Here is a 27,985-nt window from a genome sequence, read left to right as displayed (position 1 = left end):
AAGTGCCCTTGTCCTATTCTGTATTTTTATTTTTTATTTTTTTCTACCTACAATATCTTATTCTATTGTATTTTTATTGTATCCAAATACTGAACTGTTATGACGACCTAATTTCCCTTTGGGGATGAATAAAGTAATCTATCTATCTATCTTAAATCTATTTTTGATTCAAAAAACGAACTTGTACATATAGTTTTGAAATGTATTTATTTCGATTTCGTCTCTGTGTTGTCCCTGCAATGTACATAGCACCTTGAATCTAACTCTGGGTACGAAATGTGCTTTACCTGATATTCAAAATAATACATTTTATTTGTATGGCATTTAATGCTCCAAGTAACTTTACGGATTACACAAAATAATCCCAAAGCAGCTAAAGGGAATATATATAAATATAAAATTCACATCATTGTCACACATTTAATATACAGTAAGATACACATCATAATCAAAACATTTGGAGCATACTTGAATACACACTGTAGGTGGCAGCAGAGATTTAAGCTCCCAGGTGCTGATTTTACATACAGTGTATATAATGTGTACTTTGTTCACCATCTAAGGTTAGCTGCTAAGATACATACCAGCACAAAACAAAGTACAACTCAGACTGGATGTTAGACGTTTTGCAAGTGTTCCATCATGAACCGCAAGCATTGGTCAAGTTCACATTTTCACCAAGTGACAGAGTAGGTAAAGTCAGGGGATCATCAGTTATTACAATTATCCCTGAAGGGGAAATGGACAAGTGTAATGAATTTTCCATAGCAACCCATCCCGTAAATGTTGAGACGTTTTAATCAAAAGCAAAAATGTCAGCAATCATAGCACTAAAAGAGGAATTCAGTGGTGGAAGTTGCAGCAAAACTATTGGATGTATTTAAATCATGTTTCTGTGTTTTTAATTTTTAAATGAATTAAACTTTTAATTTGTAAGAAGGGAAATGTGTTATGTCATCTTTCAATATAAACACAGTGATAATCAAACTGTATAGACTGTATACAGTATTGGAATAGCCTAATACATTATAGATTAAACAGAATTTTACCGCAATGAACATTTTATTGCTATCAATATATTAATACATAAATACAAAAGAAATACAACAATGGTCATAACTCCCATATACAGACCCCAAACCTTCCTCTACAGCTACTGAAGCTGCTACATGGAATAAAATGTTCAATAGAACTATAGATATATAATGTGTAGAAAGCAGAATAATCGAATAAATCATCATCTGGAAAACCAAACTCAGAATCTTAATCTTAAACTTAATCGTTATTTTTCTCTGGTGATCATAGGTTTGCACTCCCAGGGGTGAGGACGCTGGTGGGCCACCAGATCTGTGTCCCCCCTCACCGCCATCGTCATGCTTAATGAAGCTACCCCCCACCTCACACTGCGTTGCCCCCCCCCCCCCCCCCTTTACAGATCTGAGTAGGTCTGTCGTCACTGTGCTGCACATGAAAACACGTTAGTTTCTAAAAAGCTGACTGATGATCTTTTACATACATTTGACTGCACATAAGGGTCTTATCACAAAAATTGAATTCATTGCTGCAATTCAAACACCAATTTGTCCACTAGAGGGTCCAACAACCAACAGTATTTATTAAGAATAATAGTGACATGGCACATTTTTCTTGCATAAATAAATTATTATAAGCTGTGAAATATGTTAGAAAGTTTTTTTCAACATGGTAAAACAAAGACAAGAGTAAAATAAGATACTTTCCTCTTGTTAAATCTGGATGAATGTCACATGCAGCCAGTTTGCAGACTCTGTGGTTAACTTTGGCCCTGTCATATATTGCAGCTGCAGGCACATAAGGACATTTTCTCCTTTTCCATGAAGTGGTGAGGAAGTCTTTACTCCACCTCTTTTTTAAATAACAAGTCAAAGTTTAGAGTGCTGAGTCAGTGTTTGTCTGAAAGGAATGACACCCACTTATACATTTTTACAAATTTAAAACTGAGAAAAAGTTTCCCTTGCTGGATTTGAGCTGGACTCACAAGCTTCTTGTTTACTGAACAAAGCTTTGCCTGTTATCAAGGAGAGATGGAGTATTTAGAAGCTGCAGGAAATTAGTTTGAGTTTCCTTTACGCAGTTGTTTTTTGGGAAAGGATTTTATGATTGTTTATTTAAGGATTATTTGATTTTGAGCATTACATAGCTTATGGAAACCATCATATGTTGTCGTCTATAGCTCTGGTCAATCTGAGAAAAAGACAGTTATAGTGTTGTCATCAGGGTTAATCTCAGTTTGGGCTTCAGTGATATCAGAAAGCTTGTGCTTTGAATGAAGGCATTAGGTTCAATAAACATGTTTTATAAAACCAGACGTTGAACATCTAATCAAACATTCTACAGGTTACATTATGGGAAATGTTAGACAGGGCATTGTTGGAACCTAACCTGAACCTTTGAACTAAGTATCCAGATATTTTGACCTCTGCTTTTTAAATATTGGCCTTTTCTGGGTCTCTTAGTTGGATGAAATTGCGAGAGTATCCCTTTAGGAGAAGAATGACATGATTATGAGCAACAGCTCAGACATAGGTTCATTTTCTGATGCCAGTTTTCCATAAATAACTGCCAACTGGATGTCAGATGTAAAAATCTCTCTGGAGAAACCGTGTATTTTACAGTGAGTTCTATTGGAAGATAGTAAGAAATCTGCCTGAAAGAAATATGAAATCTAAATCATAAGAGTTCAATTAAATAGTTTTAATGTAATGTAAAAATGTCAATTAGGACATTTTAAATAAGGACTCTGGTTCTCCATCACCATGTTACACGTAGTGTTATTGATCACTAGTTCCAGTTAGGATCCAGTCATTGACCTCTAGCAGCTCAGAAAGAGAAAGGTCAGTTGAGGGATCGCCTGGTAGTGGCAGCAAGGGCGGAGGCTGAGCGTCAGAGCTGCTGCTGCTGTTCAGAGGGCTCGGGAGGGTGAGGAGGGAGAGCAGAGATGCTTGATTGGGTGTTTGTTGTCTGTAACCAAAGGAGGCAAGAGGCAGCTCCAAGTTAGCATGAGGCGACAGACCAGCAGGATCCTGAAGAGTTGGTGGTAACAGTGGACTCGAGATGTTTGGATTTCCACTGTGCTGACCCAGAGGAAGCTGGGGCACATTCATGGGACACAATTGGGATGCTGGGCCTCCAATTTGTCCCACCAAATGTTGGAAAGGGGGCACCAAAAGGGTTTTTTCCATTAAAAAAGCCTCCAATGTTCCTGACTTAAGAGGAGGAAAACATGCATTTGCAGGCACAGAGGAGATTTTGTGGATGATGTCTCGCCTAGTTTGAGGCTGAGCAGCTGCGGTGTGGACACTGGAGGTAGTAGAGGTTGAAAGGACGCTGGTGCAAAGAGGCGTAGCCCCTGTCGGACTTGTGGTGATTGGAGGCTCTTTGCTGAACAAAGAGTGATGATCTGGCATGGAATAAGGAAGAGTCGCAGGGCCGGAGGCAGACGAGCCAGAAGACAAGGAGAATGTTGGAGGAGAAGCTGAGGATGAGAGCTGGGCTTGATGACCCAGGCTGGAGGAGCCCAAAGAGGGAGCAGTCAGAATGGAGCTCAAAGCCTGGGGAGCGAATATCGATGGAGGGCTGGAAGTGCTCTGACAGCCACCTGAGACGGCCTCAGACGCTTTGAGGCGGCAGTAAGGCTCATGACGTGCCAGAGCTTTCATGTAGTGGTTGCGGTCTTTTTGCAATCCGGCGATCTCATTTTTGAGGGTGCAGTTTGATTGCTCAAGACGCTGGAGCTCCTAAAGATGAGAGAGGAGAAGGGAGGACAAACAGTTAGGTCAAGCTGAGTCAGGTATATTTTTAGCATTCCTCAGAGTGGACCTCATCAGCCATAAAAAATGGATTCATGACACACATCAAAAGACAAATAACAAACGCAATCACATCCCTCCCACACAGCAAGTGTGACCCATGCTGTAATAAAACACTTGAGCGTGGAAACACTAATGACACGCTTCTTAAAGCATCTTCCTGAGGGCTGTAATAGAAAGTACAACAGCCATAACGCAGATGATGTGTGGCCTTAAACCTCAAAGGAGAACTGAAATGTTACTCTCAAGTGACAGCCCTGCCAGTTCAGCATGACAGGAGGGTGTGGTGGTGAGCAGGAAGGCTGATTCCTGGCTGAACACAGTTTAGTAAAAACAGGGAGTTATAATGTAGTTTTAGAGATATAGACTATAAATAAAGATGAACATCGTGTCTCCACTTCTGCCTGAGCACAAAAATGAAGCTGAAATATCCCGGATACGGAGTGGAGCTGCGATATCGAGGGCACGCCGAACCATCTGCTAACATGGAGGAGGTGAGGTTTAAAATGTTAAATGAACTGACAAGTGATCCCTTATGTCCCCTTTAAGGTCAAGGAGAAAAGTAGCAGTAGTATATATACAGATATGTATGCTGGCCGTCGAAACCATGTACTTTCGACACACTTTCCAATGTTAATAAATCAAACCTAACCTGAAGGTCACACAGCAGAACTGAACGGATAAGAAGAAATAGAAAATGAAAGATTAAAATCACAACTCTATTGAACTGTGCTGTTCAGAAATCTGTAATCACTAATCAACAATCAATCAACCTGCATTATGTATGAAGCTCCAACCAGCAGATCATCCAATTACGAGCAAGACAGAAAATATGTATATTTACCAAGAGGACAAAGAATTATTTGAATCACTTTATTAATTCTTCTTGTGAGAAACAACTGACAACATCACAGTTGGATTTGAAGATAGTTTTCAGTGGTGCTGACAAAATTGTTGCATCACATCCAAAGAGAAGCTCTATTCAGTACCTCAGAACGAGCTTCATTTACCTCTCAGGGAGGAAAAAGGTCAATTGGGAAGAAAAGATTTTCGGGTCAGTTGTTAAGATTAGGATAAGACTCCAGACAATGAATAGGTTTATGTAAAGGTGACCTATCACAATATCTATGACATTAAATGAATAATGAATTTGTTTAATGAACTTTGGTTAAAATGAAATAAAAGTAAGTTTCAAAAAGTTATTAAATTGATTAAAATAAAATCTATTTGTGAAAAACAAATGTGTGCCTGGGGGCAAAGAACATACATAATGCAACAAATCATTCAGCTTCAAGGTTGTGTGTGTGTGTGTGTGGGTAGAGGGTGTATGTGAAAGGGAGGGCAAGAGTGAAAGTCCTTCTCATAAGGCTGGCTATTTACAAGAAACGGCCTGCTGCCAGATTACACAAGACACACACTCTGGTTATACACTGAAAGAATGATAGACAGAGCCAACAGGTGATGGTGGAAGGACCGATAGTAAGAGAAACGTTTCAAACCTCGTGAAGTTCGTCAGCTCTCTCCGTTTGCTTTCGGCGGGTCTTCCTGGCAGCCTCTCTGTTCTTCTCTTGTCTTCTCTTCCCTGTGTTTCCCACCTGTTGTCCCTCTCCTTCTCTCTCCTGTAAAGATTCATGCAGACACAGTAGACCATCAACACTGACTCTGTTTAATCACTTTTTTAGATGTTGGTGTTTTCAAACGTTTTAATGGTTGATGGCCATGAGACAAACTAATCACATGAATGGTCATGAGGTCGCTCAGTTCAATCAGGTCAATAAAGAAACAGCAGACCTGGACATGGTTGAGAGGAACTTCATCCAATAGACATGAAAATAAATGGTCATTCTTCTGACAGCGTTAAATTTAATATGACTGATTGATTTGGACACTTCTGTTAACAAATAACATCCAAACTCTATAGGAACAACAGCCCTGTCCTCAAACTGTAAGTGCATCTCAGCAAAACAACTAAAAGTGTGTTTATGGCTACACTTGACAAGGATTAAATTAATTTGATGTATGGATTAGCACTTTCTCGTTACCTATATGAGATGATGGGTGCAAAGCAGCAAGCCTTGAACAAAATAACCCATCTGACAGGTAAGTTAACTGGTGCTACCAGTTCCATACACAATATTATAAGATGGGGCTAGTATTTTTAAATCTGAAATATGTCTGTATTAGTACTAGGATCTATTTTCATTTCACGTCTCTCCTTTCAGTTCACTTTTATGTGATGATTTGTAAATTGGCTGATTGCTAATGGGAAAACCATGGCTAATGGTGTGATTACATGGGTTTATGTGTTTAAGGCTTAAATTGATTTGTTGTTGATTTTTGTCTTTTGATGTTACCTATTACTTAAAACCATGCATACAGTTTTTTGGAATGACTCATCCTCTATCACTTCCTATTTCATCTATCTGTTTCTACATTGTCAAAATCCCCCTAAAAAGAAAAGTCTAATAAACAAGAAATTAGTGGATCAGAGATAAAATGAATATCATAACGAGGATCAAATGGGTGCTTTAGTTAAATTATCAACTTCTTTGACAGGGATATTCATGAACGGTAAGGTACAGTTGCTATGACAGGATGTGACATGATTGTAGTCGATTGATTGATTGATTGATTGATTGATTGATTGTTGAAAAGGAGAAAGAGGACTCACCGATCCGGCTGTGTTGCTGTTGCTCTCCTCAGCTGACAGGGAGCAGGGGCTGCTGGGTCCATCCCTGGTGTCCATGAGTGAGGGGGACATCTCTCATCCCCCCCGTCCCAACTGCAGCAGCCTGTTGGACGGGCGAATGGCTGCTCTTACACCGGTAGCTTGAATCTCGATCCACATCCAGCCCGGATCACCCGCGCGTCATGATCGCAATTACGCACAGCCGGCGCTTCTTGCTTGCAGCTTGGACCGACTTTTGAATGAGTGAAAATGAAAGCTTGAGAGTGTAAATGTGTGGTGTCAGCGGTGCAGACTAGTTCCCGGTGGGTGCTTCGTGACTATGTAAATGCTTTCAGTCTGAATAGCAGCTGCTTATGTGCCCAGGGGGTTTGACGTCTGACGCAACAAGACGCTGCATCTGCTTTCAGTTTCTCTTTATGTGAAATTGGCCCATTGCAAGTCAAGGGTGTCGCATTCAAGTGCGGCATGGTACTTTCAGTTTTCAAGCTTGTGTCGCTACACCAATGCAGCCATTTAAGTGGCTACTGTTTTTTAAATCCTGATTTTCGAAACGAGATGTTTAAGTACATGAGTTCAATTGCATCGAATAGCCCCATGTTCCAATTATGAACGTGTGGTCCACTACAGTACAAATCATACCTGATTATTTTCGACTGTACTTGGAGGCATCAAGACAAATACAAAGGGGGATTTGTGACAGGAAGAGCTCCGCTTGACCATATTAGGAATACAGCTGGGCCCGCCTCCGTGTGCAGGGAATTCCAGAAAAGCTTTTGCTGGGAAATCTCTGCCCACTTGTTCTGAACAGCTTTAAACAATTTTAAGATAAATGATTTCAGCTGCTTCATTATTTGACAGAGAGCATGACTCAATTTGTAATGAGCAAAGTAAAACAAAGGTTTTACAAATATAACCTGCTGTGTTGTTGCGGAACTAGTTTCTGGCAGGGCTGAGATTCAAATATATAGATATATAAATATATTAGTATTCTATAAATGTATCTGATGACTGTTTCCATTGGTTATCATATGTTAAATGATTTTCTGCTGACATAAAAAACTAACATTTTTCTTTACAGTATATACAGTTTCTATGACTGTTGAATTGAATAATAATGTCCAGGCCATATTGGGCTGTAAAAATGTCATGTCAGTCGATATTGATAATTATCACAACAAATGTCACATTATCATTTCTTTCAAGTTTAAAGTCTGAAGGTTGTAGCTTCCAATTCTTCTTTATGGGCACAGAATGACAAACACTTGATGAACAGCAAAACGTTTTATAAATCTGTGGTGGATTGATCATGTGTTATACCTCCTCACTGACAGAATATGTCACTACAATAAACAATGCTATAATGTTGCTTTATTTAGTTATTACGTTCTGCATTTGCACAAATACTCATAAATAATAAACATGAAAATTTGTATTTAATAATTTTTCATGTCTTTCTGTCATCAAATGCAACTTTTTTTTTTTTCAAGTTGCACTTGGTAACCGTGGTGGAGATGTACTTGAAATTACTGGTTAGCCAGGAAAGTATAAATAACAGTTTGCTTCAATATCAGTACATTTCACTTTATTTTAACAGGATAAGCCCGCCTGTATCAATATTGCTGTCAATGGAGTCATTGTGATAAAAATGTATACTTTGGTTTATCACAGGCTCAGGCACAGTCAGACTGTAGCTGATACTTGGAATACTGTCTCTTACATAGTTCTTACATATCCAAAGCAGCAAGATGATGCATATGGATCTAATTGAAATGTAGCTTTTCTTAATTAATTTTGAGTCCCACCCCCGAGAGCTAACAAACTATCTAATAATCTTTAATGAACCAGAATATATCTCATTGAATAAATCACAAACAGCTTTAGTTGCTCAGACAAAACTGCTCCCCAACATGGTTGGCTTTAAAGGCCGCTGCCTCTATACAGTTTGGCAACAGAGGCAGTTGCCTGCAGTGTGACATCAAAGGCAGTTTAAAAGCCAGCTGCCATTACACATCATTGCCTGTTTCTGTTGACACCGGATGTGCCTCTACGAGCTACCGCTGCCTTGAATTGAGTTTGCCCTTACTCTATTCATACGATAGAATACTACCAGGTTCCATGGAGATCGTCTACGTCTACACGAAACTTCGCAAGGAGTTTGGCCGCCAGTGTCTGTTCTCGGACCGGCCTGCTGAGCTGCTGGCAGACGTGCTCCCGGAGCCGAGTCTAAGTCGGGAGTTCATCACCACAACCCCCAGAGATCAGGCCCAGCAGGTGTACCGCGAGATGTCCGAGCACCAGGTGAGACTCACCTGCTCATAGCAATGGAAATTAATGTTAAACTTACAGACGATATGGCCAAGAGTAAGTAAGTAGATGATACACAGAAGGAACACCAGCAGTGACTGGACATGACTGGTTAATACCACTGGAGAAAGAAATAAATGTCTTTGAAATGACAGGTGACATATTACGTCTGTATTAAAAAGAACAATTCTACAGGTGAACACGGAGCACTTTGAGTCGGCCAGCATTGGGATCAACCATGTGGAGGGGGGTTGGCCCAAAGACATCAACCCTGAGGATATGGAGCAAACCCTCCGTTACAGGAAGAAGGTGGAAAAAGATGAGCGCTACACCAACAGCATCCTGCAGCTGGCCAGTGTAAGATCCAATTCCACCCAGTTCAATTCAGTCCACATCTACCCACTTTACCTCAGTCCACATTCATGCAGTTCACCTCAGTCCACATCAGTCCACTTCCATTCACTTCCACCCACTTTACCTCAGTCCACATCAGTTCAAATCCACCCAGTTCACCTCAGTTGACATTGAGTCACATTTGGTTTGCTCTAATTTACTTTCACTGTGAGTTAAGTGGCTGTCAGCAGATTAGAAGAACGTGTCTACAGCTGTGACGTCACTACATAATTTAACCATGTGATCTCATGGTTTGGTCCAGGTAATGGAGCACTACATCAGACAGAACAATGCTGTGGACATCTACGAGGAGTACCTGGAGGAGGAGATGGAGGTGGTGGGAGTTCAGGAGCCACCATCCGCCAAGACCATCAATGTTTTTAGGTGCAACTTTCAACACATTGATGAACAGTGACCGATTAATCGCTGAGGTTGTTTTGTTCATTGCACTCCCTCTCCTTTGTGCCTACAGAGATCCTAATAAGGTGAAACGTACCATCACAGGGCTGTCATGGCATCCCGACAGCGGCAGAAAGCTGGCAACCGCCAACTCCTGCCTCAAGTTCCAGAAAGCTTCCGAAGACATGAGCCCGGACTCCTACATCTGGGACATTGGTGGGTCAGAAGGCAGCTGAATTTAATAGCACCACAGATTCCAGTCATTTCACAGATGGATGTTTTATGTTTCAGAGAACCCAAACAGACCAGATATGGCACTCACACCGACATCTCCACTTATCTGTCTGGAATATAATCCCAAAGATTCATACACTCTGGTAGGAGGTAGCTTCAATGGGCAGATTGGTACGTTCAGGTCCAGACTGACAGACAGTGATTTTCTGTCGGTGACAAGGTTTAAGATGTAACTGTGTTTGTTTTAGCATTCTGGGACACCCGGAGAGGCAGCCATCCTGTGCAGTTTTCCCCTCTGGAGCAGAGTCACAGGGACCCACTCTACAAAGTTGTCTGGCTGCAGTCCAAGACTGGAACTGACACATTCTCTGCCTCCACGGATGGACAGGTAGACTCATGATTGTTTGAATTAGCATATTAGGTTGAAGAGGTCTAAATAGGACCAGGGAACTAATCTTTAAAAAAAACTAATATTACAAGTCTCATTTCTCTGTCAGATTCTGTGGTGGGATGTTCGCAAGTTGAGCGAGCCCACAGAGCGCCTGGTTCTAGACCTTGGCAAGGAGGAGAACCTAAATCGAGCTTTAGGAGCCATCTCACTGGAGTTTGAAACCACCATGGTGAGTTTCTGTTATTCTACCCAGCATGGAGCTCAAGATGGGCAAGTATATGTTGTGTGTCCTTAAGCACCGTTGCCTCACAGCAAGGTTCTTGGTTCTAATCCTGGTTCAGCCGGAGTCCTTCTGTGTGGAGTTTCCCCCACAGTCCAACGACATAGAAAATAGGGTTAGGTGAGAACAATAGAGTGAATGGTTGTTTTTAGTTAGTTTAGTTCTTCTGTGTATTTTGGCCCTGACATGGGCTGGAGGGGCCGCTACCAAGGATGAACCAATGTTCAATGGGATTAGCTACAGCCCCCCTTTGTCTGTAAATTAATACGATGGTTATAGATCTCAGTGAGCAAGTGATGGAATTTCTGCCCAGTAATAACATAAAGATTCAAAATGATGCAATTTCTATTTGTCTCACATTACCAAGGAGGGCAGAAAAATCAAAACCAGCTTTCATCACACGATTCATTAGCAAAAAGCAGAGGAATGACTTATTAAAGAAAATTGTAGAGTAAATTAGTCATGATAGATGAGATCACATATAAATTACACAATGCGAAAATATCTCAAACAATAGCTCCATTACACAAAGTAAAGGATTCATTAGATAATAAGAATTCCCAGTAGAGTCGATATAGATCCATCAAACTAGTAGATTACAGTATTTTGCACTTAAGTATAAAGCTCATAAGAAAATTTTGCCTACCAACTCCCAGAAAAGATTTGAAATTTGCCATTATATCTGTAAAGGAACAGAGATCTTTAAAAAAACAACATTCAGAACATACTTGATGCAACGTTGCATTAAAGGAATCAGCAGTTCAACAGATTAAAACTACTTTTAACAGTTTAATCTCAGACCCTGTGTTTCTGACTTTGTTACTCTGCCCTCAATTTCTCTGCAGCCTACTAAGTTCATGGTGGGGACGGAGCAGGGTATCATTGTCTCCTGTAACAGGAAAGCAAAGACACCAGCTGAGAAAATAGTAAGTACGTACGAAAGTCACCACGGGCCCATCTACGCCCTGCAGAGGAATTCCTTCTTTCCTAAAAACTTCCTCACAGTGGGGGACTCGATTGCCCGGATCTGGTCTGAGGACATCAAGGACTCATTCATCATGCAGACCAAGTAGGACTCAGACCCTCCGCTTTACATCCTACTCAGTTTGGGTCAAACCAGATTTTAACATCCAGTTTTGTTTCCTCAGAAACCAGATGGCATCCCTGACAGATGCCTGCTGGAGTCCAGTCAGACCCTCGATCTTCCTCACAGTTAGGATGGACGGTGTCTTGGATGTCTGGGACATCCTGTTCAAACAGAACGACCCCACACTCAGTCTCAAGGTGCCCTTATCCCCCATAAATAAAAGTAAATGTCATTTTTGTGTGTCCTTAATGTTGTTGTTTGTTGTCATCCTTGTTGTCCATGGTCATCCTCAGGTGTGCGACAAGGCTCTGAACAGCCTTCGCATTCATGATAACGGGCGTTTGGTGGCATGTGGTTCTGAGCAGGGCGATGTCATGCTGCTGGAAATCTGCTCTGAACTGTCGACAATCCAAAACAACGAGAAGAATCTGCTGTCTGCTGTGAGAAACACTGAAACACCCACAGATACATGTTTAATTCCCTAATCTTAGCTTTTGGAAAACTGTGCCAAGGGTGAACATGTTCAGAAACTCAATGTCAGTTGTAAAGCCCTTTTAAACTTAGATTTTTGAACTCAAACTCAACTCACTCAAATTTACAGTTTATCTTTCACTTTATTGAAAAACAGTTGCATCAGAATCCATTCTTGATGCAGAACGAAGGAAGAAAATCATCTTTATGATAAAAACCAATGTGGACAGGGCCTCAGAGAGAAAGTGATAAAATTGTTAGAATGATCTGTTATATTCGGGTTCACGTACTGAAAGGAGTGAGGCTCAGGACAGTTTACTTTAAATGACAGATGTGTAGCATCCCACATGTTCCAATGTGTAGAAGAATCAAGTTGAAACATCTCAGGCATCATTGTGTTTCTTTAATTCCAGATGTTTGAGCGCGAGACAAAGCGAGAGAAGGTCCTGGTGGCTCAACAGAGAGAGATTCGTCTGAAGGAGAAGGGTCAAATGGAGCAGGGCAAAGAGGAGGAAGGAGGTCAGGAGGAGCTAGAGGAGAGTCCTGAAAAGCTGATCGCCAGAGCCGAGAAGGACTTCTACAGCATGATAGAGATGGAGTAGAGGAGGAGGAAGGAGAGGGAGGACAAATCAAACCAGATGCTTTTTTATTAATCTCCTCGTTTGCTTATTTCTTTTCTTTGTGCTCCTTTGTCCTTGTTTCTTTTTTTTTTTAATTATTTGTAATCTCAGATTTTTTTAATCAGACTTTTCTTTCCCTGAGAAATTTTCAGCTATGTGCTGAAGTAAAAGTTAGTAAAAAAAAACTTGGATTTTTCTGGATCTCTCAATTTGACTGAAATTGTTCAGACTTTTCACTCTGCAGCCGTAGTTCTACTAAGAAGCCACAGGGGGGCACTGTTTCAAAGCAAACATCATCAATGACTTTTAAAGCACACATGGGGATAAATGATTCAGTTGCATCGTTTGTAAAAAAAATATTTATCAGCAGCTATTCATATTATACATATTCATAGTTAACTGTTAGTCAGAGAATTTGAATCCCCCTTCAACTGTTTTGATCATAGTTTAACCATTTTTATGTCCCTAGCAGGGTTATTATAGTTAACGAAAACTAAGACTAAACCTAGCAATGAAAAAATAATTTAGTTAACTGAAATAAAAATAAAAATGACAATTACAAAAAAAACGAAAACTAAATAAAAACTACAATGAACAATGCAAAACTAACTAAAACTAAACTGAATTGCAGATAAATTCAGCTTCGTTTTCGTCTTCGTTTCCCTCGATCACTGCCTGTCCTGCAGGTGATGGTTAAAGAATGAAATTAAAGGACTTGATAAACCATATTTGGTGTCACACATTGTTTCATCCTTTTTCAGCTTCTCAAAGTCAAGGCTTTCTCTTAATACCAGAAAAAACTAAGACTAAAACTAAATAAAAACTAAACTGAAAGTAGTCGATTCCTCAAAATAAAAACTAAACTAAAACTACAAAATCACTTGTTGAACTAACAAAAACTAAACTGAAATAAAAAAGCAAACTGAAAAACTAAATAAAAAGCTAATGAAAATTTCAAAACCATAATAACCTTGGTCCCTAGAAAATATAACTCATTGAATAACATGAGAGATTTGTGTGATACAAATATTCTGAAGTTGAAGGAGTAACAATAAGTCTATTTTAAATGTTCTTATGGATGTTATTTAACTTAGTCATTGGAGAAAGACTGCGAGATGCAGTCATAAGGAAAACATCAACTCAAAAAGTAAATCAAACTGTTAATGGTTTAGATCATAGACTGTATATAAAGAGGTTTAGATGCAACATCTCTAGGTGGGTTGATCATTTCACTCAGGCACAGCGTCAAACACACTGAAGCTGATGCGGCCCCGAAAGACCCCAAACAGCAACAGAGGCGGGTTCTGTTAACAGCGGAAGTGCCTCTACGAGCTACCGCTGCCTTCCCGGATGCTGAACATCTTTCACATTAAAGTCTTCATCTGTAGTCAACCATAACACAAACAGCGGAGCGGGACACGTCTACGATGGGTTTACTGACGATCCTGAAGAAGATGAAGCAGAAGGAGCGAGAGATGCGGCTCCTGATGTTGTATCCTGTGCGTGACGGGTTGTTGAGCTTAGCAGCTAACATTTGAGCATCCATACGACAACGTTATTACCGCTTCATTTGCGTCAAAAACGCAAGAATCGCGGGCGGTAGTTTACACACGGTTCTGTGCTGTGCGGAGCTTGTTGCGTGCGTTTTGTGCTGTATCATGCTAGCTGTTAGCGAGCGGTGAGTCTGTCACGTGTGTATTGTTATTGTCTTTAACGTGGCTCGTGCAGAGGTCTGGACAACGCGGGGAAAACAACCATCCTGAAGAAGTTTAACGGCGAGGACGTCAGCACCATCTCCCCCACACTGGGCTTCAACATCAAGACCCTGGAGCACAGAGGGTAACACACACACACACACACACACACACACACACACACACACACACTGACAACTTCAAATGTCTGCTGTGAAAAAGGCCTGCAGCTTAAACTTTTGTTTCACAAAATCCTCCTGCACTTCTTAAAACATTGAGGTCATCGATCATCACTGCTTCTGCACGTGTCTGTCAAAAGCCCCTCATACACAGTGTGGGCAAAGTACGCAGTTGTCTGGGGTCCCTAGTCAGGAGGGGCCCCCTTGAAACAGCTGAAGAGAGTAATCCACAGTAAAAAACAATTTTGTGAGAACCCCCTTAAATTCTGTGATTAGCTTTGTAAAGGAGACGGCAGCAAAACTATAGTGGGAACCCCCAAACAACACCCCATGCTACTAGTCTTTGACATTTTCTTGTCTTACTACAAAGTCCTCATGGTCTCTTCCGTTTGTGTTTTCTAGGTTTAAGCTGAATATGTGGGATGTAGGAGGTCAGAAGTCGCTGCGTTCCTACTGGAGAAACTACTTTGAGAGCACAGACGGGCTGCTGTGGGTGGTGGACAGCGCCGACAGACTCAGACTGCAGGACTGCAAACAGGAGCTCAGTGCACTGCTAAAGGAAGAGGTAAACGAAATAATACTGGTGTTACAAGAGGGTTTTTGCCTAAGTTGAAACACCAACAGAGAACTGAAGATAGTTCCCTTAAAAGAGCAGGACAAGGAATTACAATGTCTTGAATTTCATTCATGTTTATGTTGTCTTACCAACATCCCTCAAAATTTAATGAATCATAAAAACATCGAATGAATAATGTGTCCATCAATTTGTTGTCCTGTTATGAACAACACTCTCCTATCCATCTATTGCTGTCCATGTAATTTGGTGAACACTTTTGAAGGAGGCTTATGGGGTTCAGAGGTTATTTTAAAAATCATCTACACAGAAGTATCAGTGTAATATTTGTCAAGCTCGCAGAATCATTGAAATCAGAGTAGTGGGTTTGTGAAAACATGACGTAACTGTCGACAGGTCTGTTAGCTGGTTTGCTGTGTGCGTACCAACAAGGTGAAACGTCTCCATCAATATGACACTGAATGCTCTGACATCTTCGCTGTATTAGCAGATTACCATTACTCATCAGTTTAATTTGACCAAATGTCCCTTTTTCCAAAAACTGTTCCTGAAGCAGTACACACTCAGACACCAGTGTGAAATCCCAGTCTTGTTCTGTCACGTTAAGGAGCTTCTTCTTTGCATTTAACACGTCTGATATGGTTCTCGTCCTTTTCCTCCCCTGCAGAGGTTAGCTGGTGCAACACTGCTGGTATTTGCAAACAAACAGGATTTACCTGGAGCTCTGTCTAAGGAGGCGATTCGAGAGGTGAAATTAACACTAGCGTTGCAATGATTCCTCACTGTGTTTCACTTGTGTAACACTTCTTTGTCATATTACACTTGAATTGTCTAGAAGCAGCACATCACAATCTATATTGTCACTTTGTTGCTGCAGGCTCTGGCTCTGGACGAGATTAAAAGCCATCACTGGTGCATCATCAGTTGCAGTGCTGTGACGGGAGAGAACCTGTTAACTGGAATGGACTGGATGTTAGACGATATCTCTGCAAGGATCTTCAATGCGGACTAAGTGTGTGTTTATAAATCAGACATTAAAACACAGCGGCCTCCTGCGTTTGGTGACATGTGACATGACTCCAGAATAATTTAGAAAAGCAGAAGTTAAAAAAAAAATGATTCAGATAGACAGACATTTGAAACTAATGTATTATATAATTTAAGCAATGTAATGAGTTTTATACTTTGTTGGTGCCTGACTCGAATGTTATCGACACAATAAAAGATCACTAATGCACAGAAGAGCTTGTTTGTTTCTGGCAGTGTCTGTTTCAAGGAGCGTCCACATTAGTGATGCACTTCACTGATAGAACTTCAGTGTTGTGTTCCCTGTTTTACTCTCATGCTGTTTAAAGCCAACATCCCACAAGTGACAACAGGACTACATGCTCTACATTCACTCAGTTTGATTTTATGGCTGACCATTTATTAGCACCATCATCTTCTGACAGTCACAAGGTTCAAAGGTTCAAAGGTTTATTGTCATCTGCACAACAGATACAGCGTACACGTTGGCAATGAAAGTCTTAAATCCCAGGCACCTCAAGCAACTCGACATGCAAGTGTCATAAAATAAAAGATAAGAGTAACTAAAAATACATTTGGACGATCCATACGACAACGTTATTACCGCTTCATTTGCGTCAAAAATGCAAGAATTGCGGGCCGTAGTTTACACCTGCCTGTTGTTCAGTGCCATAGTAAATGGTTCTGTGCTGTGCGGAGCTTGTTGCGTGCGTTTTGTGCTGTTTCATGCTAGCTGTCACGTGTGTATTGTTATTGTCTTTAACATGGCCCGTGCAGAGGTCTGGACAATGCGGGGAACACAACCATCCTGAAGAAGTTTAACGGCGAGGACGTTGATTTTATGGCTGACCATTTATTAGCACCATCATCTTCTGACAGTCACAAGGTTCAAAGGTTTATTGTCATCTGCACAACAGATACAGCGTACACGTTGGCAATGAAAGTCTTAAATCCCGTGTACCTCAAGCACCTCGACATGCAAGTGTCATAAAATAAAAGATAAGAGTAAGTAAAAATACATTTGGACACATTCTGTCCAAATATGCTCAAAATGTAACACTGGGTTCTCCAATGAGATGCTTCACTACAACATATTTGACATGGGACCTCTTCCTGAATGCATGTTCATTACTGGGTTTTAGATGGATTACAGTTAAAGTTTAAGCTGTCAAGTTTAACAGATTAGAGACCCAGAAATATTTGCACTTCATTAAAGTGAAAGTTGCCAAACCTCACTAAATTTCAAACTAGGTAGTGACAACACGTATTCAGCAATTGAGTCAGGTCTTTGTGTAATAAGTGAGCCGATCCTTGAATCTTTAGAGAACTACAACACACGTCTAAGTATAGAAAACCTATTAAAATGAAATCCTGACACTTAATACAGCATAACACATACAATTTAAATTGATCAATGTTAAATTTAAACAGACAACCTGAGCTCACAACTTGAATTTTAAATGTTAGTTCCCTCATCTTAAGTCAGGCTGATGGAGGTGCAAAGTAAAGCTTTACCTTCTCTGACAGACAATACACGCTTTATTATTTCCACAGCTCTCAAATAAGAAAACCATTTATGTTCTCCCAAATTAAACCAAAAGCAAGAGTTCGTTGGATGAATTTTAATGTGCTGGTTTAGATACATGATTTACATGAATGAAAAAACTATGCACAATAACTGCATGAATCTTGAAGGCAGAACACATGGCTGATCCTTCTCCTTGTGGATGACCAGGTTGAGTCCTGACTCTGCAAAATAAGCAACAACTTAGAAAAAGATAAAAGCCTCGTCATGTTTAATACTGTTAAAAGTTTTAATCAGAGAAAACCAATCAGTCATGAATTCTCAGACTGGGGCGGTAACAAAAGCTCATCATTTCCAGATCATGCTAAAAGACACATGAACACAACCCAACCCTGGAGACGCACTGTTCATTTACCTGCAGCACAGTCAGACATCTGTGTCCAACACTGAGGAGTGAGACACCATCTCCAAACCTGCAACAGGAGACAGGGGTTTAACAATCCAGTTTCATTTGTTTAAATGACCATGATTTTATTTCTTAACTTGTGATCAGAGAAAACCAATCAGTCATGAATTGTCAGACTGGGGCGGTAACAAAAGCTCATCATCTCCACGTATCAGTGATGGCACAGATGAGACACTTACCTCTGGTACAGGCTCAGTCATCACTCAGGTCAGTGTTGGCTTCATCCTAAAATATGAAGAAAATATTAAGATTCACATTATCTACTTACATCATAACTTCACACAAGAGTCATGAGATTAAGGCAGTTTCCAGTCAGACTGTTGGAACCCCAACAGATCTTCCCCTTATTGCCAAGGCAACACCAGTGGGTCCACCTTTTCAGGTTCTGGCGTTGAAAAGGCGTAAGACATGTGCGGGTGTCATCACGTAGGAAACTGGGCGCTACACTTGACTGTGTCCATCTTGCTTATGAGATTTAGGTGTTATACAGCATTAAAAAAAAAGTCTAATTTAGTTTACCATCATAGTCATTAGAGACCACACCTGTACTTCCTTATACGCATTGATTTATATTCCAACTTAAATGTGATTGTGATTCAAATCTTGTCATTCCTTCATGATAATGTGAGTGTTTGATATTTAATGGTCATCTAGTTGGCCAACACAAAAAGTAAACCTGCCTTTTCACACTTCCCAGAGAACAGACTCACCTGGCTTGATGAAGGCAATTTCTCCATCAGAACCTGTAACAGACAGAACACATCTAAGGTCCAGGCACAAAATTCTGATGCTTATGCTACTAAACATAGACCTTCATGTTATGTGTCAGATATTCCATTTCTCAACAGCAGTTCAGACGAACGAGATTCCAAATGTATCTCATCATTTTCAGTCGGTCTGGGACCAAGTCCACCATGTCTAGATTCTGAAGTGATGAGCAAACATCTTACCTTCAATGAGAACACGCCAGTCTTGCTGCTGAAGTGGCATCGGATTATCTGTTGATGGGAGACAACGGTCAATAAGGAGTACAAGGAAATCACATGCATTCCTGCTTTGATTTAAAAATAGTGTTGTGTAGACTTTTGGTTTATATTCATTACTCAAAACATGTTACAAAATTCAAGGCAACAAAGTTATGAAATCTCACTAGCAGTAGTTTTAAAAAGATGCAGTTGCTCAGATGTTCGTGTCGTTTCACATTGGTTCAAAGTGAGCTAAGTTCATCATCACTGGAACTGCATCACTATAAGACAGGGGCAGAAAAAAAAATACACACCAAAGACTCCGAAGACTTCATTGTGACTCCTCTCCAGGTTTCCAGTCCAGAGTGGCCCTGTAAGAGAAAGTGGCTCTTGAGTAGAGTTCAATTGTCAACATGTTGGACATTACATTCAAATGTTTGATCAGGGCTTTGGTGATAACACTGCCATGAGACATTAGTCGTCCAATGTTTGATTTAATGTTTTCATCCTCTCAAACATCCAGAGATGCGTTGCCATATATAGAATTTGTGTAAGATTACGAACAAAACCACCAGTCATTGAACACATCAAGGAAACAAGTAGTCCTAATTTCAGCTGACAAACTTCTACATTTACAGTGTATTGATTTGCGCCATCCTTCTCAAACATTGAAGGGAATTTGAGTTAAAATAAGGATTCATTTCATTACTGGCAGACTTGGGAGCAGAAGTGGTTTGTGTTCTCAATCTTAAATTGCAGGAAAAGCATTTCTGGTCCTTTCAACAATCACTAAAGCGTAGATAAAGACTTACATGTTGAGGCGCTGAAGGAGCATCCTTCCACAGTGAGATCAAACACCTATGACCAGAAAAACAGTCAGTGCACTGCATGCTGAGAAATTAAACAGTTTTATATCAACTCAGGGTAATCAGATTATAAGATGGCATCACTGGAATCAGGCATATGCTTGTCTATTTATAATCATCATGTTAAACTAGTCTTGAATCACTTGGAATTTAACAGTAGAACACTCACCCCAGTGGGCTCTCTAGCTGCTTCTAAGACAAAGCTGACCAAACCTGCAAAGAAAAATCAGGGTTAGACATAAATGGAAGTATAGCTGGAGTTTAATATTTAACTCTCATGATAATATAGCACTCTCATGTCACAACAATGTGGGTGCTTAAATCCTTTAGATTTAATCTTTTGACTCCTGAAGGGGACTTGTGGTCTCTTTGAGCATGTGGGGGTTTAACAAAGTACTCCACAGCTCTCATCGAGATGCATTTTGAATAAAACAATAAAGCCACAGCTGCATGGTGGAGCCCATGTGCTGCTCAGAATCTGGTAAAGGAGTTTCTTCAAGGCTGATTCGGTAAGAGAGAGTTCTGGGATCATCACAGCAGCACACAGAGCTCCAGAACAAACATTATAGAAAAGGCTCAAATCAAAGCAACCAATTTACCCTGGATGGGTCCAGCATGGAGTCCTGCCACAGTCTCCTCCCCCTTTAAGATGGAGAAAATAATGAGCATTTCATGGGATGATAGCTTCACATGTGCACAGTTCAACACAGCAGCGTCATGCTTCTCAGTATCTTTAGATCAGGTTTCCTCAAACAGATTCAGTGAGAGAGTTCAAATAAGTCATCACTGTAGCATGAGGCTCCAATGATGCGCCATGACATTCAAACCACGTTCACTTTATTAGCATCCAAACACCAAGACATGAACATTACAAGTTTCCACTAAAAGGTAGTAATCACCTGTGCAGCGAACACTTCCTGGATCGTTCTCCATCTGAAAGAGACAAAGTGAAGAAGAAGTTAACGAGGGTGCAGGGAGAGCTGTGGGCGGCAAGCACGTGACCGCTGCGTGCAACGTGTTCAGGCCCACATGAGTTGGCGACATGTTTTATATAAGAGGCGTCTCACATCAGAAATATAAAAGTGCAGTCACAGTCATTCAGTACAGGTCTGTGAAAGTATCATCATTGAGAGACAGAACGTGGGCCGAACGTGCAGCGGCCATTACACAATAATCGCTGGAGTCTTCTCCAACAAATATCATATAATGCATGTAGGAAACATGTTGCAGTTTGTGTAAATACAGTTTATCACACGACAGTAACATGTTAAACCGACGGATGGTAAAGGATTGAGAGGCTAGAGCTAAATTCTAGCTAGCACGCTAAGTTGCTAGCTAGCACCAATGAAACAGCGTTTAATGTCATAAACACTAGCTACAAGTTACGTGCTAATTATAGAAGCTATTATCAAAAGTGCAAGTAAGTTCCGACAACTAAAGAAAAGTCATAATCTAATGAGAGGAGAGAGGAGAACGTGAAGAGTCTTACCTCGACCAGAGCAGAGAAGGAAGTGGAAGAAGAAATGGGTCCGTCTGCCTTTTATCTCCGGCCTGGCGGACTCCTCCCATCCGGTTAACCGGATAGAAACGCGGATATTTCCCGCGGATATTTCCCGCGGCTTCATGAGGCTGAGAATAAATTCAAGAAAACAACAAGAAAACTTTTTAATGTGAATTAAAATCACTGTTTAAAAAAAAATCGAAGTAAAAATACAATTTCAGGAAAGCGTAAAAAGTTCATGTGGTGCGTCATTTCCGTTTAGAAAAAGTAGTATTATTCCCATCCACTAGATGGCAGCATTCGTGGTTTTATATCCTATAATGAATACACCATAAAATAATCTAAAGTTAAACAACTGCTCATTTTGTAGAAAACAATATCTTGGATGATGAGAACTTAAAACACTTTTACTTTATTTTACTGCTACACAAGTGAATACTTTCGAATATTTTCGAAATAAAAGAGCCAAACATTGTCAGTCAGCACAAATATACATCCACACATATTCTATTTTTGTATATTATTATTCTTAGTGTATTCATTTATTTCTTTGTCTTTATTGCTTCTTCTTTATCACTTATTCAACAACCCATATTTATTTATTTATTGTACAAACACATGAATTTTGACAGTGGATTTCTAGGCATCCACTTTCTGAGTGCCCACTATGAGTTCAGTGGAGTCACATCTTCTTGTGACTTGTGATTGTTCATAGTTTCATGGCAACTGTTGCCATGGTTGCCTTATGATGGCATGAAGCTGTCATTTATTATAATTCATTCATAAAATAATAGCTGTGACAATAAACACAAGCTTCTCAGTTTATCGTGTATGATTTACTATTAAAATGAAAATACAACCACTAGAATAAATTCAGTCTTTATTTGATTAGGATATAAAATAAAATATATTATATAAAAATTAATGCATTATTTAAGAACAGTCATTAAAATATGATAAATTATCTCCTGTGACCTTTTCAGTCATCGGGGATGACTAAGTACACTTGAGGCAATATTAAAAAAAACAAATACATAGTGGATAGCAGGAAATTAAAGAAGGTCTATTGTAAACATGGTTGTTTTTACATTAAGGGTCAGTCATTAACTCTTCTTAAATACTGTTTGACATGTAGGTTGGGGTGATTTTCAGATCAGAGCACTTTTTTAAAGAGAAAAACATGAAACAAACAATGAAAAGGCAGTGGATGCTGTTGCTGTGTTCAGTACAGGCTCATACCCCGGCTATAAAAGCTATCTCTCTCTTACTTTCTCAAACACACTCATGCAAACACTCTCCTGTCTTGTTCCATCAGGTTAAATAACCCTCACCAGAACTCACACTAGGATAAACTTTATCTCACAAGTAAATCAAACACTGTCAACCTGATATTGCTTGTGTATTACTGTTAACACACATACATATATAAATGGAGGAAAACTTGTGTTAAAATCGGTTAAAGTTGATGAAAAGCTTCAATTTCCACACAAATATTAACGCACAAATTAGTGTTTAAATGCTTGCTGGCTGCATTTGTATGTTTGTCCTCCTCTTTGATGACTGATAAGCTGCCTGACAGCATTAAATGGTGCTGATTACAAAACAGAAACGTGAACATCATCAAAACTAAAGTCCACTGATCAGTCATCGCTACTCTAGAAGTTTTCCATTCCTTTTGCTTACACATCAACATGTTAGTTTCATTGTGTTAAAACAAAGGAAGCAGAGATTATTTGTAATACAAGCTCTTAATCGTGGACTGGATCAAAGACATTAAGACAGTCAGAGTAAAATCAGGAATCAGCAACGTAGAAGAAGGGAACTAGAGACAGCTGAACTCAGTCATATTAAGACCGGACTTTAAAATTCCAGCCAGTCTCATAGACTTCAAGGTAAAATCAACCATCTGGCTCCTTCAGCTCCTACAGTGAAACCGTAAAAAGCAGTTTGTGTGCAAAGTAGTAACCCCCATTCTATGAGAAGGCAGTAAATGTAATGTTGAGTAATTAAGACTCAGTAACTACCATAAATAATTCATATTTCTGAGGCCTAATGCAGGACTCAAACACATCATGTGGCTGATGGCACAGTCATAAAAACCAGGGTTGTCCATCACACATTCAGCGTAATCATGATTTGATATTAGAAATTGTTTATCGTCATGTCAGGCCCCAGAACTACTGGAATTCAGCTAACACGGTGCTGTGCTGCTGTTTCTTCTTTAATGAAGGCGAAGGCGACGAGGATGATGTCACAGGTGTGAGCGTGACGCTGTACAGGTTGGTGATGAAAGCCTCCCAGCCACGGCGAAACGCCCGGTCCAAGGCCTGATGGGAAGAGGAGGGTAAAGGTTAACAAGGTCACAAATACAGAGATAAGGTTGACCTTGAAATGATCACTGTGTGAGAATGAAAAGGCGGAAGGAGGAATTTCCTTGAAAGCACAGCTTTGTTTAAAAAAAGCAATTCATTTTGTTTATTGGTTTTCGTGCCTGTTTATCCTCTTGTGTCGACATCTTGGGATTCACTGCTGTAAACCAGATAATCTGACTTCTGTTCCCCTCAATGATACCAACACTTAAAAAATGGAAGCTTGATTTTCATTATATCCTTATCACCCTCACCCTCACACACAGAAACTTCTGTTCCGAGGAGAAACTCGCTGGAGGTCAGGCTGGGAGGCCCGAGGGTGGAGCTGATTGGTTGTGACAGTGGAATGTTTTGGTGGTGTGGGTTTAGTAGGCGGGCCGCGGCCACCGTAATTTGTTCCACGGATCAAAAGACGTGACACGGGACAGGAATGTCACCTCTGTGCTTGTGCTTCCACGGGAGCGGAAAATCTTTAGGAGCATGAATCAGGTGAAGGTACACTAATCACCCGTCCACCTCTTTATACTGCTTTACACGTATAAATTAATTAAACCTTTATTGGTTTTTCATGTCGTAAAACATGACGTAAAGGAAAACTCCTGCTGGGGGAGGTTACTTAATATGTTGGTGACATGCACTAGTGGCTGCTGTACTTTGACCCCAGTGGCAGTCTGTTATTAAGGTGATATGACGGTTTCCATGGTGATTAATAGCCCAGTATGCAGAGTGTAGAGGGAGAACTTTACCCTCTGTTCAACAACCTTTGAGGAGTTATGTAACGTTCAGGGGATTAAAGTTTAACCAGACGGGGGAGGCTTCACATGGAATTTATGTTAATGTAGAGAAGGCAGAAGTTAATGGGAGAAAAAAATAAGAAGCAATACAAGAGTCGCTTTTTGTCTGTTCTCTCTCACCTTGCGATAATTCTTCATCGTGATCCTCTTCACCACCTTCATCCCCTCCTCTTGCTCTCTCTTCATCCTCCCCTCTTCTTCTCCCTCTTCCTCTCTCCCCCTCTTCTTGTCTCTGATGAGGACCTGGTCGTCCTCGTCATCCCGAGCCGGGAAGTGGACGATTGTGGGCTCCTTCTCTCTTCCCGCCTTCTCATTTTCTTCCTCCGTCTTCTTCAGCTTTTCCATCTCGATCTCGATCATCACCCTGGTTCCCTCTGGGACGTTGGGGTCAGCCTGGCTCTCTGTGTCCAGGCCGGGCCTCTCGGCTCGGGCTGCATCCTCCTCGGTTCTTCCTTCCTTCTGCTTCCTCCTGGAGCTTCTCCTCCATCTGCTGCTGCTGCGGCTGGGTTTCCTGCACAGGAGAGTCTCCCCATCGTCCTCCATCATGCCTTCATTGAAGTCAAATGCTTCAGCCTCTTCCCTCTCATCTGCCCCAGAGCTGGGCACCACACTTGAAACCGGGGTACTCATGGATTTCCCTTCTCTGCTGCTGTCTTCCATCCCATTCCCTCTCTCCTCTGCTTCACTGCCCCTCACCTCCTCCCCCTCTACAGTGGTCTCAGGCTCATCAAGGCGACCGTAGAAGCCACCGGATTTGTCCAGAAACTTCGGGGCACGGATGGAGCCCCTGGTTGAGCTTTTTCTGGAGTTCTTTCCAATTGTCATCCTTTCTCTTTCTGTCTTGTTTCTCTTTCACCTCTTGTTGCACTCTTACCTCTCACACACTTCTTTTCCCCTTTTGTTTTTGGGTTACCACTGAAAAAGAACAGAGATTAGTTTAATACCATTACATAATCTGGCTTTTAACCTCGCTCTTTGGGTCTCCTTCTTTCACACTCGTAATCTCAATCACTTAATAACAGCTACGAGAGAATTTCATGTGAAACAAAGTACAGGGAAGGTGATAGATGCATGAAATGAGAAATGTTGCGAGTATATGTGCAAGCGTCTGCATGTTTTATGTGGATATGATCGTGTGGATGATCTGCTATAGACCATTGCAGATTTGCACCTGTAGTTCTACTCTTGATATGCGTGTGTATGCGAGTGTGTGTGTGTGTGTTAGCCAAGAGATCAGGGTCAATGTTGCCGGGGTTGTGATGATAACTAGATGTCAAAGATGAGAACGCAGTGAAGATAAACACACAAGTGCACAAACACAGACTCAGACTTTGACACTGATTTAACCAGTCGGACCTGAAACAGGCATCTTCTATCACATTTTTAAAAAAACTTTATAAACCAACAAATTATCGACATTACGTCCAAATTCAAGGCAGGTGACAAGAACACGGAAAGAATGCATAAAACATGAATAAAGCTATGTACTGAGGAAAATAAATATTGCTGTCTTCTATCACCTGTCACGGACAAACCCCTGCTGTGACATCAGCAATTTGGTTGTTACCAAAAGTGAAACATTCTTTTCAGTTTCTGCCCTTGTGATCTTACATTTTAGTCATGCACAAATTCATACCTGATGACATATTTCACTACAATCCACCAAGATCGAGTTTGTTATTATTTATAATATGCTGTCTTTTGCACTATTACATTTTGTGAAGCACCTCTGGTGAAAGGTGCTATAGAAATCCGGGTTATTATAATTAACTATACAGCAACCAATGTAAAACTGCAATTTATTGAAATAACTTTCAGAAATAATTGATGACTTTCTTATCCAGAGCAAGATGAGAGGATGAATGTCACTTTCACGTAGAGATTTAAAGCTATAGTCAACAGCTGGTTAGCTTAGCTTAGCACAAAGACTGGAAACAGGGGCAGTTAGCCTGACTCTGTGCAAAGGTAAAAAAAAAAAAGGGACAAATAAAAAAAGGAGTACAGATGCCCCCAGGTGTGGGCTACATCTCACATAACCTGTCTAACCTCACCCAGTCTGCCAGGGGCTGAGATTATTAAAGTAAGGATGAGGATTGATAGAAATAAACATCAGCAAAATAAAAAAAGAAAGAAGGAATAAAGAAGGAGAGAGCAGAATGAAACCAGATGATCTATCGAGAAAACAAGCACAAGAAGACTGAGAGGAGGAGAAAAAATCAATCGAACAACCTGCTGCTTATTGTAAGAATAATCAAGGGAGCTGTAAAGAGAATACTACTTTCTTTTCTTTCATAAAATTACTTGTCATGACACATGTCATCGACACTAGCGGTGAGCAAAATGGAGATTTTTCAGATAAAGAGAAACACGTCTTACCTGATATCTTGCTGTTGTCTTCCTCTTGTAAGTGTGTGTGTGAGAGAGAGTGTGTGTCAGCACTGGTGAGCAGTGGCTCCTGTGTGGGTGACTGAGAGCTGGGAGCTCAGGATACTCCCCTAACACACAACGTCACGGGTCGACCCTGCCCGAACCTGCACTCCTGTCATCACCAGAGCGAATGAACAGACATGCCAAAGGGACACACACACACACACACACACACACACACACACACAGTGAAAACTCTCACTAACAAGGACCTTTTGTCTTTCTCTTTCTTTTATGCCTTCTGCTCCTTTTTGTTTAACCACACACACACACACACACACACGACCTCTCTGCATCCTTAAGCACACAACGACTTAAAGTTAAGAAATCTATAACACTAATAAGAGCTGAAGGGACAAATGTACTGCGGCCTACACACCCTTGTACACACACAAACACACACAGGGGTTCTCAAAAGGTTTAACTTCATACCACTGAACAAACTTCCTACTCTGATATCAGCAGCCATCAGTCATTAACCATGAACGTCCTCAACCTGCGGCAAACAGACGTGACTCCAACCCAGCTGTAACCTCAGAGGCTGCAAACACCACACACACACACACACACACAGATATTTTACATTCAGTGTAACTTAGAAGGTGTTTTTATCCCCCTCATTAAAAATAGCACATTTCATACAATCAAAGTAAAACACACATATACACACATCAATACAAGCACGCATACAAGGTAAGGGCTAAGTATAGCACTAAATAAGAAAAACAGGAACTGAGGAAACAGTGTCTCACTAATAGTCAGGACTTGTTTAAGTGCCCATAGGCAACTGGACCCAAATAGATGCCCCACCTCTCATCCAATAGGCCTCCTCAGCCCCAACCCCCCATGTGTTTGGATGTTAAACACTGTGTTTGGGGGGTGC

General features: G+C 40.7%; 4 protein-coding genes and 6 non-coding genes across 10 annotated transcripts; 2 read left to right on the top strand and 8 right to left on the bottom strand.

Moving 5' to 3' along the window:
- Window positions 1–190: 190 nt before the first annotated feature.
- Window positions 191–7,221, bottom strand: batf2 (basic leucine zipper ATF-like transcription factor 2). The gene is made up of 3 exons (XM_020095470.2): window positions 6,520–7,221; window positions 5,348–5,467; window positions 191–3,776 (listed from the first exon to the last, which is right to left on the bottom strand). Exons 1-3 carry the CDS (start codon window positions 6,607–6,609, stop codon window positions 2,811–2,813), a joined length of 1,176 nt encoding a protein of 391 aa, XP_019951029.2. The 5' UTR covers window positions 6,610–7,221; the 3' UTR covers window positions 191–2,810.
- A 588-nt stretch (window positions 7,222–7,809) lies between these two features.
- LOC109634794 (dynein axonemal intermediate chain 2) lies at window positions 7,810–12,930 on the top strand. Its single transcript, XM_020095490.2, has 11 exons — window positions 7,810–8,835; window positions 9,037–9,198; window positions 9,497–9,618; window positions 9,707–9,849; window positions 9,925–10,038; window positions 10,116–10,255; window positions 10,365–10,487; window positions 11,384–11,607; window positions 11,687–11,822; window positions 11,919–12,065; window positions 12,510–12,930. Exons 1-11 carry the CDS (start codon window positions 8,653–8,655, stop codon window positions 12,696–12,698), a joined length of 1,683 nt encoding a protein of 560 aa, XP_019951049.2. The 5' UTR covers window positions 7,810–8,652; the 3' UTR covers window positions 12,699–12,930.
- A 1,053-nt stretch (window positions 12,931–13,983) lies between these two features.
- On the top strand, window positions 13,984–16,405 carry arl2 (ADP-ribosylation factor-like 2). Its single transcript, XM_020095453.2, has 5 exons — window positions 13,984–14,208; window positions 14,445–14,555; window positions 14,992–15,154; window positions 15,831–15,911; window positions 16,041–16,405. Exons 1-5 carry the CDS (start codon window positions 14,144–14,146, stop codon window positions 16,173–16,175), a joined length of 555 nt encoding a protein of 184 aa, XP_019951012.1. The 5' UTR covers window positions 13,984–14,143; the 3' UTR covers window positions 16,176–16,405.
- A 1,597-nt stretch (window positions 16,406–18,002) lies between these two features.
- On the bottom strand, window positions 18,003–18,073 carry LOC138406708 (small nucleolar RNA SNORD31). Its single transcript, XR_011240042.1, has one exon. It is a non-coding gene; the product is annotated as a small nucleolar RNA SNORD31 (small nucleolar RNA).
- Window positions 18,074–18,257: 184 nt separating this feature from the next.
- Window positions 18,258–18,330, bottom strand: LOC138406707 (small nucleolar RNA SNORD31). The gene has a single exon (XR_011240041.1). It is a non-coding gene; the product is annotated as a small nucleolar RNA SNORD31 (small nucleolar RNA).
- Window positions 18,331–18,487: 157 nt separating this feature from the next.
- On the bottom strand, window positions 18,488–18,611 carry LOC138406710 (small nucleolar RNA SNORD22). The gene has a single exon (XR_011240044.1). It is a non-coding gene; the product is annotated as a small nucleolar RNA SNORD22 (small nucleolar RNA).
- Window positions 18,612–19,000: 389 nt separating this feature from the next.
- On the bottom strand, window positions 19,001–19,070 carry LOC138406706 (small nucleolar RNA SNORD30). Its single transcript, XR_011240040.1, has one exon. It is a non-coding gene; the product is annotated as a small nucleolar RNA SNORD30 (small nucleolar RNA).
- Window positions 19,071–19,354: 284 nt separating this feature from the next.
- On the bottom strand, window positions 19,355–19,418 carry LOC138406704 (small nucleolar RNA SNORD29). Its single transcript, XR_011240038.1, has one exon. It is a non-coding gene; the product is annotated as a small nucleolar RNA SNORD29 (small nucleolar RNA).
- A 651-nt stretch (window positions 19,419–20,069) lies between these two features.
- On the bottom strand, window positions 20,070–20,138 carry LOC138406705 (small nucleolar RNA SNORD27). The gene has a single exon (XR_011240039.1). It is a non-coding gene; the product is annotated as a small nucleolar RNA SNORD27 (small nucleolar RNA).
- A 2,237-nt stretch (window positions 20,139–22,375) lies between these two features.
- LOC109634713 (cilia- and flagella-associated protein 251) lies at window positions 22,376–27,502 on the bottom strand. The gene is made up of 3 exons (XM_020095404.2): window positions 27,052–27,502; window positions 24,796–25,590; window positions 22,376–23,839 (listed from the first exon to the last, which is right to left on the bottom strand). Exons 2-3 carry the CDS (start codon window positions 25,498–25,500, stop codon window positions 23,690–23,692), a joined length of 855 nt encoding a protein of 284 aa, XP_019950963.2. The 5' UTR covers window positions 25,501–25,590; window positions 27,052–27,502; the 3' UTR covers window positions 22,376–23,689.
- Between the last annotated feature and the right edge of the window lie 483 nt (window positions 27,503–27,985).

This window comes from Paralichthys olivaceus, chromosome 22 (assembly GCF_024713975.1).
Source record: "Paralichthys olivaceus isolate ysfri-2021 chromosome 22, ASM2471397v2, whole genome shotgun sequence".
Lineage (NCBI taxonomy): Eukaryota > Metazoa > Chordata > Actinopteri > Pleuronectiformes > Paralichthyidae > Paralichthys > Paralichthys olivaceus.
Note: the sequence above shows the minus strand (reverse complement) of the source record. Positions and strands in the feature narration are given on the sequence as shown.